Source organism: Sarcophilus harrisii, chromosome 1, assembly GCF_902635505.1.
Source record: "Sarcophilus harrisii chromosome 1, mSarHar1.11, whole genome shotgun sequence".
Lineage (NCBI taxonomy): Eukaryota > Metazoa > Chordata > Mammalia > Dasyuromorphia > Dasyuridae > Sarcophilus > Sarcophilus harrisii.
In genome coordinates this window covers 26,065,768-26,077,917 of record NC_045426.1, presented here as the reverse complement: position 1 = coordinate 26,077,917, position 12,150 = coordinate 26,065,768, and the positions used below count along the sequence as shown (strand labels likewise).

The 12,150-nt window shown below is 40.3% G+C and overlaps 1 protein-coding gene across 3 annotated transcripts in view; it reads left to right on the top strand.

Moving 5' to 3' along the window:
- The window catches only part of ADAMTS9 (ADAM metallopeptidase with thrombospondin type 1 motif 9), a 184,322-nt gene that overhangs the window by 147,980 nt on the left and 24,192 nt on the right, over nucleotides 1–12,150 (top strand). For all 3 annotated transcript variants that reach the window (XM_003762344.3, XM_023498097.2, XM_031953629.1), the window contains one exon: nucleotides 7,958–8,128. In XM_003762344.3, the coding sequence (XP_003762392.1) occupies nucleotides 7,958–8,128 (171 nt within the window). The remainder of the gene's footprint in view (nucleotides 1–7,957; nucleotides 8,129–12,150) is intronic.

The window sequence follows — 12,150 nt, the reverse complement described above, 5'->3', positions numbered from 1 at the left end:
CCAACAATTTGTTCCGCCCCTTCCCCAAATGAGAGATCTCTGCTCCAGGGGAATTGTTTCTGGGAGAGTTTTTAGAATAAGATGTCATAAGGTTTGGGGAGTCTTACTCAGGAGTTAGAGGGAGAAAGTATGTCTTCTGGACTCTTCCAAACCTAGAATCGTCTAACAATCTTATTGTTTTTCTGGTGACTTCCTGAAATCTTCCTTCATTCCTACACACACACACACACACACACACACACACACACACACACACACACTGCTTTTATGCCATTTCTGCTGATTTTCTTCCCTCTTCCTCATATACGGAAAAGCAATTATTTTCTACCTTTTAAAGGTAAGCCTTGCCAATCCGTCAGGTATTAATTATATAGAGTATGGCCATCTAGGGTATTTGTTTATCTTCTTCTTTCAGACAATTTCTCTCCTTGTTAGCACTTGAGATGGGGAAGGGATCTTGGTGTCTCAGCTAAGAGATATGTGAGACAGATGAAATTAAAATCGGTCTGTTGGTAAAAGAGGGAGACTAATAGAATTGTCAGTACTTTTTAGTCCATTTTACTGTTGCATGCTTTGTTTTACTCTGGAGCTGGCTACATTTAATAAATCAAAAAGGGGTAACTTAACAATGTCAGTTCTTCATTTCTTCCTCAGGATTGTACCAACATGATTGACCCAAAATAGAGGGGAGGAATACCTTCCTGTCTTACTTTTAACAAGAATCTCACCATATCTTTCCCTTTGACATTCTAATTTTAGGCCTTTTTCCTTTATCTTCATATTTTCCTTCCTTTCTCCTCCCTCCTTCCCTCCCTCCTTTCCTTCCTCCCTTCCTTCCTCCCTCCCTCCCTTCCTTCCTTCCTTCCTCCCTTCTTGCCTGCCTGTCTTCCTTCTTTCTCTTTCTCTGTCTCCCTCCCTCCATCTCTCTCCTCTGATCCTACACCAGATTTAAATCTAGCTAAATGTTCCAAGCCCTGAAAAGCGAGCAAGCATTGGGAATGACTCTAAGCTGAGTACTAACACCTTGGCCAAATATTTTCAATTCTTGAAACAACCACAAAAATGAACATTTCGGTCCTCAGTCCATGTCGAAAGTTCCTCTTGAATGCCAAAGAATGCAAATCTTGTCTTGAACACATTAGATGAAATGATCTTCCCCCCTACAAAGTGAATAAGCCCGTATATTAATTTCATCTGCAGGCAACATTTGTTTGTTTATTCTCCCTTCAAATGATTCCATTTGCTGAGCATAGGAACAGAAAGCTCAATGAATCTAGTACCCATGGAGGTCTCTTTGGTCCCTCCCTCACAATATTTTTCAAAGAAGCCAGACAGAGCTATCTGTAGCACTGAAAATATTAATGAAATACTCTTTGGGTAGGAGCAACAAGTAGACCGTCTCTAGTGTGGAACCCTCTGCTTAGTTTCCTGTCTCACAATGAGGAAAGTCTGTAGCAGAGAATGAATGGAACCTGATGGGAGGGACACCACAAAGTAGATTTATGCCCCTTCCAATCCAGTTCAGCATTTTTAAGCACCTAATTTGCACTGGGTGCCATGCGTGCTGCTGGAGATACAAAAACCAAACCAAAACCCATCCTCATCCTGCAACAGGGAGGTTCACTAGTTCAGATAATAGGCGAGAAAGGCGCCCATTAGGAGGCAATCCATAATGAAACTTCCCACCCAAATCCATAGAGGAGCCATGTTCTCAGTCATTCATGGTAACAATGAGGACAATACGAATATTAATAACAGCTAGCAAGCAAAGCACTTTAAATATATCATATTATCTGAGCCTCACATCAAACCTTTAAAGTAAGTGTTAGTATCTCCATTTTATAGATGAGGAAATGTACTCCTAGAATTTTTTTTTTCCCTCAGGCAATTGAGGTTAAGTGACTTGCCCAGGGTCACAACTCCTAGAATTTCAAGAGCTGAAAGAGTCTTCAGTGGCCCTCTACTCCAACCACATGCACTAAGAAATCCAGTTGTATATTCACAACTGCTCATCTGACTTTTAAATGAAGACCACCTATGAGAGATGACCTTCATCCTCAAGAGCCAACCCATTCCATTCATGGACCATTCTAATCCATGTCAAAAAACCTTTCTTATATCAAGCCTAAAATGGAGAGGGAATCTGTGAACTCCATAGACCACCCATTCTGCCTTAGGATACTGTAATTCTTGCCCAAGAAACTTGTTTTTTCTTGGGGATGAGAGGGCAAAATGAAAAAAATAAGGTGACTTGTCTAGGATCACACAGCTAATAAGTATTTGAGGCAGAATTTAGGTCTTCTTATCTTTGAGGAAGATTCCACTTTTGCTCTAATAGAGACTAGCTTTCTCTTCATCATCTCACGCTCCAACTCTTGAATCAATTCAGTAACACGAGTTGATTACAAAAAAGGTGGTTACCGATTTGTTTAGCTGTGATTCTTTCTTGGCAGTTGTGTTAACAGGTAGAACAATCCCCTAAACAAACAAACAAACAAATAAAAAAGAATGTTAGGAAAATTAGTAAGAAAGGAATTCTTACGAGAACTAATAGGCTTGGTTTTGGTCATATTGAGTTTAAGATATCCATGCAATTATTTGTTGGGTGCCTATGAAATATGAAGGAACTTTGTTCATTTCCTTATAATAGTTCACATTTATTGAGCAATAAAGGTCTGTGATGTTCTTTATGCACATTAGCTCATCTATGAAATTGGTGCCCTCATCCCCACTTTGCAGATGAAGAAGCAGAGAGGTCAGAAGCCCCGATTATGGTCATACCTTATGCACCTGAAGCTGGAGGCTACAGCTGTACACACTTTTCTGCTGACTCCAGGGCAAACTCTTTCCACTCTGCTAACTCTCCCATTGGTGATAGGTGGACATTCAGGGATCACGTTGTTTTTTCTACATGGTTCTTAGGTCTGGGCACTGAACGGTGGTGGTTCTTAAAGTCCATGCATGAAGGACTAGAATCTGGTGGTGGTTGGAAAAATACTTCTTTATAAGTCACTGTTTAACAACTACTACACAACTGTTGCCTGCTTTCTGAATGCCTTGTTCTGTCTTTGCTTCCAAGTCTTTTTTTTTTAAGTTATGTGTTTGAAAGAAAACTACAAAAAGAAAAAAAAATTAACAGTCCTTTTGTGACCTAAAAAAAAAAAGCAAGGAAAGCCCAGATTTGTCCTTGTGACCATTTCTTGGGGTCTCCCATATCCCTTCTTGCTGAGGAATGTCAAGAAACATGAGATTTCCAGATGTGTTTCAGCCCACACAGAACCCCACCCAGACTGGGTGTTCCGACCCAGCTTGAAGCTTGTGATTTTCCTGGGTGATCCCTCCCCACCTCACAGTGTAAAGTGGAACTTTCTTACAGTCTGTGGCTGCCACATTTTTCCCCTCTCCTGAAAAAATTACACCCCTGTGTAATTATATTCTTTCTTGGGATCAGCTGATTAGCAGACTCTCAAAGGTCTGAAAAATGGCTCTTGAAGATGCTGGAGATCCCCAGAGAGAACAATTTCTGCATTTCAAGGACAACTAGAAAAGCTATAGGAAGCATTCTATCTCCCCCCATCAAAAAGGGCAATACAACCGGGGAAGAATTGGGCTTTCAGATTTCAAAGAAGATATTGGAGGGAGGGGAACTATATAATATACAGATCTAGTGAATATTTATTTAATGTTTAAACATTTACTTGGCTCTTAGATGGAAAGACTTCTGTGGAAAAATAAAAAGTAAGCTGCGAATTTAAAAAAATGCTGGGTTTCAATTCCTTTCATTTATTGAGAGATTTTAGCAAGTGGATTGCTCTCTCTGAACCTCAGTTTCCTTATGTGTAAAGGGAGGAAATTTGCATCTCAGCTAGTTTTCAGCTCTAGCTCAGTAAGAATCTTCAGGCCACCTTTCTGTGCCTCAGCTTGATCATTTGTAAAGATGGTGACTAGAGCACCTTCTGGACACAGGGAGCAAATTTGAGGCATAAATTCAAAAAAGTGCTTTGAGTTATGCAAAAAGAGAGGTACTTTACTCATTCATTAAGCTCTCCAGCTGACATTTTTAAAGAACATTTCTGACTATTATGCTCCTTCTCAAGAAATTCCAGGAGGATAAAATATAAACTCCCCTGTTTGGCATTGAAAACTCTCCACCATCTGGCTCCAGTCAGGGTTCTATTCGCTATTTCCCATATATGGTGTTCCATTTCCTATCTCACACCTTTGCGCAGACTCTATATCCCCCAATGCCTGAAGGCAATAAGGAGGTAAATGAGCGTTTATTAAACATCTCCTATGTGCTAGACACGACGTTAAACATTTTATAAATATTAATTGATTATCCAAAACAGTCCTGGGATGGAATTCTGGTTATTATTCCCATTTTATTGTTGAAAAAAATTGAGGCAGACCGGTGTTAAATGATTTGCTCAGGGTCAAACAGCTAGTGTCTGAGACTGGCTTTGAACTCAGATCCCCCTGACTTCAAGACCAGTTTTATCCACTACTTTTACCTAGCTGCCTAGAATAAATACACTATTATTTCATCATTTCCTTGTGGATTCCCGAGGCATAAAAAACAACAGGAAAAGAAACAGAGGCAGGAGAACTCAGCTATCTTTGTTACTGGGAGCAGAGAGTGATTGATGCAGCATGTTGGCCATCATATAGGTGAAATAGAGGAGAAAGCATGAGATGTACTTGTAAAAGTGATGGGAAGCAGGTTGCTATGGGCTTTGAGTGTTAGTCAAGGGTGTTTGACCTTCAGTTGGAAAATGGGAGCCACTGAAGATTATTAAGCAAAAGAAAAATACAGTATGAACATTTCTAGGTCAATCCATGTGAAAGAGCAAAATACAGAATGGATTGGAGGAGGAGAGTATAGATAAGAAAATCTTTGGGAGAGTCATAGACGAAAATCCTGGTGAGAGGGGAATTCATCCATTCAACAAATATTTTTTGAACACCTACTATGTGAAAGGCACTGTTTAGGGATACAAAGTCAAAAACAACAATGTCTGCCCTCAGAAACCTTACATTCCATGATTGAACTCTAGAAATAGGAGATGTGCCTTTTATTTTATTATAGAAGTTTTCTTTCCTTTCTGTTATGGTTGTACTTCCATGTCAACCTGGTTCCCAAATCCAGAAGAATTAGGAAGGTCTGTGCCTTTTGGTTACATGCATTTTCTTTGCGTATATAGTGAAAAGTAAGGAAAAAAAACTCAAGTGTTTCTCTAAGCAGAAGAAAGGGGTTTTGAAGATCTGCCTAGGGGGCTGGTGATAAGGATTCTTGCTAGTTTCCTTAGGGTAAAATTAAATATCTGAATGTAAATGTTTATAATTTTAATTTTTATTATCATTTATTTTTATAAATTAACAAGAGGTGATTTTTAGGATGTGAAGTTGGAAAAACAGAAAAACAGGGATTTTGAGGGAGTTTTGTTTACTTTTTTTTTTCTCCCAGTGCAAAGGAAGGATAGCATCATTCCATCCATACCCATTTACCCACAATCCCTTGGAAGTAGACCGAGCTGCTGGAGTAGAATGAAGTTAACTGGTTTGTGGGGGAACCAAGCCCACAGTCTCATTTTTCAACCTAATGAACTAACCAGCCATAGTCAGAAAAGGAAAAAGTGCATAATGGACAGTTTCAAATGATCAATCAGGCAACACATGTTAAGTGTCTACTGTACGCCAGACCGTGTGCTAGGTCCTTAGTAGGTGTTTCATTTTGTGAACTGATAAGTTACTTTTTATGCTTAAGAGCTCTGAATCCCAAATTACATTTAAACTGATAAAAAGAAAAATATAACCATGACATTGAAGTTATAAGAAGGAAATCCCATGAATAGGAATTACTTTGGGGACATTGGGGAGATACTGGAGTCTCAGAACGCTCATTGTCACTACACAGTGCCTGAAAGACTGTCCCTTACCTCCATCTCCCTAGAAAAATTCAATTTTCATTATGGTATTTCCAGAAATAATTTTGCATTTTACGTTTCTTTATCCCTTTGATTTTTCCATTTGCTCACCGATTTACAACGAAGAAGCAAAAGGCATTTGTTTTGAACGTTTGAAAAATCATTTTCAGTCCTTGGTCCAACTGCAAAAGAATTCAGCAAAACCTCCTCAGAATATGACCCAATTTCCTCTTAGGGGGCTATGTTTTTCTGCCCACATAGTCTGGAAAATGAAGGCAGGGAAAAGCAATCGACCTCAAACAGCAGATTATGTGACATGGCTTCGGATGGCCTCTCTAAGTTTGGGGCCCTTCCTGCTGATTGCTGTGTTCTCGAGTTCTCAGTGACTGGAAAGCAGTCTTCCAGGCATGAAATTTTCAGGCCATTACAGCAAATGATTCCTTTCACATCATCATCCATGGGCTAATCCAGTTAGTTGGAAACGGTAACATTTTAGAAGCCTTTTACAGCTGATAAGTCCTTTTCCTCATTTTTTCAGATTAATAACTAGTAGGGGCTTCTAGCTCCACTTTGAGGTAAGTACATTAGAAAGAAGCTGTTGCCTGTTAGCATTAGCTGTCTCAGGGAGCTCAGCTGCTCAATTATTTCCTCTTTTTGAATTATGGAGTACCCCGTGAATGAAGGCAGCCCGGAATTATTAGCTATTCACTTGGTCGTATTTTCCAAAGATCCATAATGACATTTCAGAATACCTTTTAGAAATTAAATGAAGCTAGGGGAGCTCTCGGGCCAGCTATCAGAATTCTCTAGTCTGAAGATTCTTCTATTCATTAAAATAATAAATCTCTTTTTAGGTCATGGAACCCTTTGGCTATCTGGTGAAATCCATGGATCCCTTCTCAGAATAATATCTTTAAAATATAAAATAAAATAGAGAGGATTACAAAGGAAACCAAAAGTTAGTGAAATTATATAGATTTTCTTCCCATTCAATTTTATGGATCCTCCTCCTGCTCTCACCTCCCCAAAAATCTACCCTTTAGACTGGGAATCCCAATGGAAGAACTTCTATTCTAAATCAATGGGTTCCATGATTGAAGGAATGAGAAGGAATAGGAGAAAAAAGTAGGAGAAAAAAATGTGCATGACCCTATACGAATATACATTAAGGCAGGTTCCATGTTGAGTTTTTGGTTATAGAGTACTGGATTTGGGTTTTAAAGCAGGCCTCCATTAATAAGAGAAGGGAAGGAAACATTTATTAAATAATTATTATATGCCAGACATTGTTACTAAGTGTCTTACAAATGTGATCTCATTTGATACTCACAACAACCATGTGAAGTACGTGCTAGTATTATTTCCATTTCACAGATGAAAAAACTGAGGTAGCTAGAGACCAGACTTTCTATGGCAGCATCTGAACTCAGATCTTCCTGATTCCAGTTCTAGTGTTCTACCCACTGTACTATCGAGGCACTATTTAGCCCAGGAATTCTGAACCTTTGGAATGACCCCTTTGGCAGTCAGGTGAAATCTGCGGGCCCTTTCTCAGAATGGTGCACAAAACAGAATACATATGATTACAAAGGAATCCAATCACAGTCACTTGTAGTTTTCAGAATATTGAAGCACTCTTGGTCTAGTCTTCCCCTCATTTCACAGATGGGGAAACTGAGGCAGGTTCATGGAAAAGGTAAAATGCCCAGGTCATTCGGGTGATAGACATCCAAATTAGGACCTCTCTTTCCCAATCCACTCTTGTGGTAAGTATCTATATCTAATTTCTCATGCTCCTACTAGAACTCTAGGCTCTTGGGTTCCACGGTTTGCGAGTCACTTTATTGGGATAAATTTGCACCTAAAGGCTACAGGGGAGCCTTTCTCAGTGGCTCGGAAGGAGGCGGCGGACTTAGACCCACAAAGTGGCTTGGGCATTGGGGAGCGTCCCACTGGCCAGCCCTGAGCCCTCCTGGCTGCTCTGCAGGTGACATCCCGCGTGTCATCTGATGCCCCTTCTTGTGTTTTGACAGTGCACTAAGACGTGTGGAACGGGCTCCAGGTACCGGAAGGTTGTGTGTGTGAATGGAAACGAAGTCGAGGAACACAGCCTGCACTGTGACGCGAGCCAGCGTCCGGCGGACCGGGAGAGCTGCAGCTTGCAGCCGTGTGAATACATCTGGATCACCGGCGAATGGTCGGAGGTACCTGGGCTTGGCGGGCAGCAGTGGGACTTGGCGGACAGCAACGGGGCTGGGCCCCACAAGCAGGGCCAGACCTTGGTTATTAGAGTTACAGGGAGATTTTCAGCAAGCCCATTTTCCCCTTTCCCTCCTTCCACAGGAAAGACATAATTAGTTAGAAGTGGTCACAGAGCAGGAGATATGGAGTGTGAGTGGATCCTTGGAGTCAAAGATTCGGGTCCTCCCTATGGGACACTGTGACTGCAGGACCTTGGATAAATCATTTAACTTCTCATTGTTCTGGGCAATTTTCCAAGACTATAAGTCAAATCAACAACCATTTCTTTTTTCTTTTTACTTTCTATTTTTTTATTATAGCTTTTGATTTTCAAAACATATGCATAGATAATTTTTCAACATTGATGCATTGTTCCAAATTTTTCCCTCCCTTCTCCCCACCTCCTTCTCTTGGTGACAAGAAATCCAATATATGTTAAACATGAACAACCATTACTTAAGTGCTTACTGTGTGCTAAGTGCTGGGGATACAAAGAAAGGGGGGAAAGCCCTGCTTTCAAGATCATTCTAAAGGGGGGGTGGGCAACAAGCAAACAGGTATCTCCAGATAAGGTACGTACAAAATCAATGGAAGATGCCAGCTAGATGGTGCGATGGATAGAGCACCAAGCCTGGAGTCAGTAGACCTGAAATCAAATCTGGCCTCAGGCAGTTACTAGCTATGTGATCTTGAGCAAGTCACTTAACTCTATTTGCCTCAGTTTCCCCTTCTGTAAAATGAGATGGAAAAGAAAATGGCAAAACACTCCAGCATCTTTGCCTTAAAAAACCCCCAAAAAAGGTCATTTAGAGTTGAATATGATTAAAATGACTGAACAACAAAAAGATGAAAAGTGACCTTGGGAGGAAGACCCTAGAAGTTGAGGGGACTAGGAAGAGCCTCTTGTCGTGAGATTTAAGTTGAGTCCTTAACTTGAGGATTTAGCTTTAGTCCCCTGTTCTATTACAGGGGAGCCAAGAGGCAAAGATGAGGGTGGAAGGTATTCAAGTCTTGGGAGACAGTCAATGAAAAGGCAGAGACTGGAAATGAACTATGTGTTTAAGGGTAACAAGAAGGCCATTGTAGCTGAATCATAGAGTAGAAGGAGGAGAAGAAAGGATAAAAAAAAAAAAAAGCTAGAAAGATAGAGGGCCAGGTTTTAAAAGTCAGAGTATTTAATATTTTCTCCTGGAGGTAATAAGGCCATGAAAGTTTATTGAATAGGAGAGTGACCCAGTCACTCCTATGTTAAAGCACTTTGATAGAAGCAGGGTCAGTGGTTGAAATAAGAGAGGCAGAGAGACCCCTAGAAGGTTTTTGCAGTAGCCTAGGAAGGGGGTCTTATACAGGGACCTCGGATGTGTCAGAGGAGAGAAAAGGGACATAAATGAGGACATTACAGTTATTCCTTATGGGTATTCCTTATGCAAATTAAGTCAAAGATCCAGGTACAAAAAACAACATCAAGTTGGTCACCAAGAAGGCCGACCTTATAAGTAGTCAGCGCTGGAGGGGCTAGGAAATCTGGAGTAATTTGAGAGAAACAGGAAAGGCTAAATAGTCTCCAGAAGTATAATTTATATGGAACTCACCAATTTTCATGGTGGAAGGAAGTTTCTGTGTTCAGATTTCACAGGGGTAGCCACTAACACTTTGTCGTCCCCAACCATGTGCAGAAGGTATGACCAATTGATGGGGTGGGAATGGATCAACCTTCATCACTTGGGGTTATCAATAATCAATTAGGGGGTTCATCAATATCAATGATCAATTATGGGGTTCATCAATTGGGATACTCCTTGAGAGTGGGCCACTTTTTGTACCTCCAGAACTTAGCACAGAGTCTGGCACACTGCAAGCATTTAATAAATGTTGATTGATAATTGATTGATTGATAAGGATTTGAAGCAGGATTCAAACTCAGATATCTATGACTTCAAATCCAAAGCTCTACCGACTAAGAGGTCATGTGATCATGAAATCATGCAAAGTCAAAATTCGAACCAGGACCTCTCACTTTTTCCTATACCCTTTGCTATTTTTCTATTGGAATTAAATCCTCTTCCTGGCACTCTTTGCCCTCTACAATTCTTCCTCTTTAGAGACTTCCTAGTCTAGCAAAACCCATTGTTTTCTGAGATCTGTCCTCGCTTAAACATGAAATCTGTGAGTAAGATTGCCAGGAATCAGCTTCTCCTGTTCTCTTCAATTTGTCATCCCTGGGAGGTAGCCTGTCTTTCCCTAAAGATATATCTCATTATTTACCAAATAACACCTCCAGATACCCCCATGGAGGCCTCTAAAATCCCCCTCAAAAACAGATTCTCAAAGATCTTCTGACATCCAAGAAGAAGTTCAGTTCCAACTCATGGCTTCTGAGATTCCAAAGCTCTTTTTGGAAAGTTGGATGATTTGTGGGGGGGAAAAAAACTTGACTGTGTTGGGGTCTCAGTTCCTGAACCAGCTTCCCACCTCTATTTAGTTTTCTCCATGTAAAGTTTAGGTAGTCAAAAAATAGACTGATTCATGTTCTTAAATAAGTCCAATTCCCCACTAATGAATGGTGCTGGCAAATTTAAGCAAGTCTTTAAGATTCGCCATTATGTAAAAGGCTATTGAGGTATATCCAAAGTCTCGATTATTTTCCATTACCCTACATAATTAGAAAATGATCATAGATAAAAGAGACAATAATGTATACTATTAATCATGCCTGTTTCTGGCCAAAGGAAGCCCCCTTAGTCCAAAGTAAGGGCTCTTAATTTCCTGCCATCACCATGGGGTCCATTGATAGATAATTCAGATGGGCTTTGTGACCTGAAATGGGGGGAAATAATATCCTTATTTTCACTAATCTTTAAGTGAAATTAAAATTTTCCTGCTTTATTAATTCCTCATTTTAAAAAATTCTAAGCAGTTCACCAGACTGCCACAGAGATCCAGGATGCAAAAAAGGTGAAGAACCCATGTTCTAAAGTAATTTCATGCATGATCTTTTCATCAAAACAGCTGCAGTGAAAGGAAGGAACCAAAATTATTCTCATTTAATCGATAGAGTAACTGAGGCACACAGCAATTAGATGACTTCAAGATTATTTATTTGCCAAGTCTACCTTCCTCTACATCTCCATTCTGGATGTTTCCTTGCATCTTTCTTCACTGCTAGAGTGATTTTTGCATCCCATTTGATCGTTTTTACTTATCCCCTCCCCGCCTTTGTTGATGAGGGTTGATGAGAAAAGTTATAAAAAATAATCAGCAAAGTCTTTCATAGAAGAGCTCTGGGACTGGTATCATCATTGGGAATGGATTCCACCTTGCCCAATAAGGCTAGATGAAATATTCAGGAAATATCCAAGCTTTTTCTTCACTTCTTCTTTTCACCAAGTCTGGAGATTCATCAGTAAAGAGGTTTTGTGTAATTGTGGAGCTAGCTGTCTATCCCTGGGGGTTGTTCCTCATACTTCCCTCTGCAGGTTCACTGAGGAGCCTCATCAGTCAGCAGTGGTCCATTAGTCAGGCCTAGAATGATGTCTCTCTAAACCTAGGTCAAAGAGAAGAATTAAGGCAATTAGAAAGAGAATTAAGGCAAAATTGTCTCTGATCCCCAAATCCTCTGGATGGCTGCGTAAAACCTCCGACTTACCTTTTTGTCAGTAAACAAAGATTAGTTTTATCTGTGGGAGCACAAGTGGCAATTAGGAACATCCCTGTTTCTGAATGGCTACCAAGGCTTACGTAAACCATCTAAATCTCAACACCTGGCATCCTGCCTCAACAGTGTGAGAGAAAGAACACTAGATTGGCTTTCTGAAAAATCAGGATAATAGTGCTTACCTCATGGGGTCATCCTGAGGAGCAAATGAGATCACAAAATCGGAGAATTGGAGGCTTTTAAGTAGCCATCTAGTTCCAACTCATACCCAAAAAGAATGTCTATTCTATCTGATGAGTGATGATCCCACCTCCGCTTAAGTATATATTA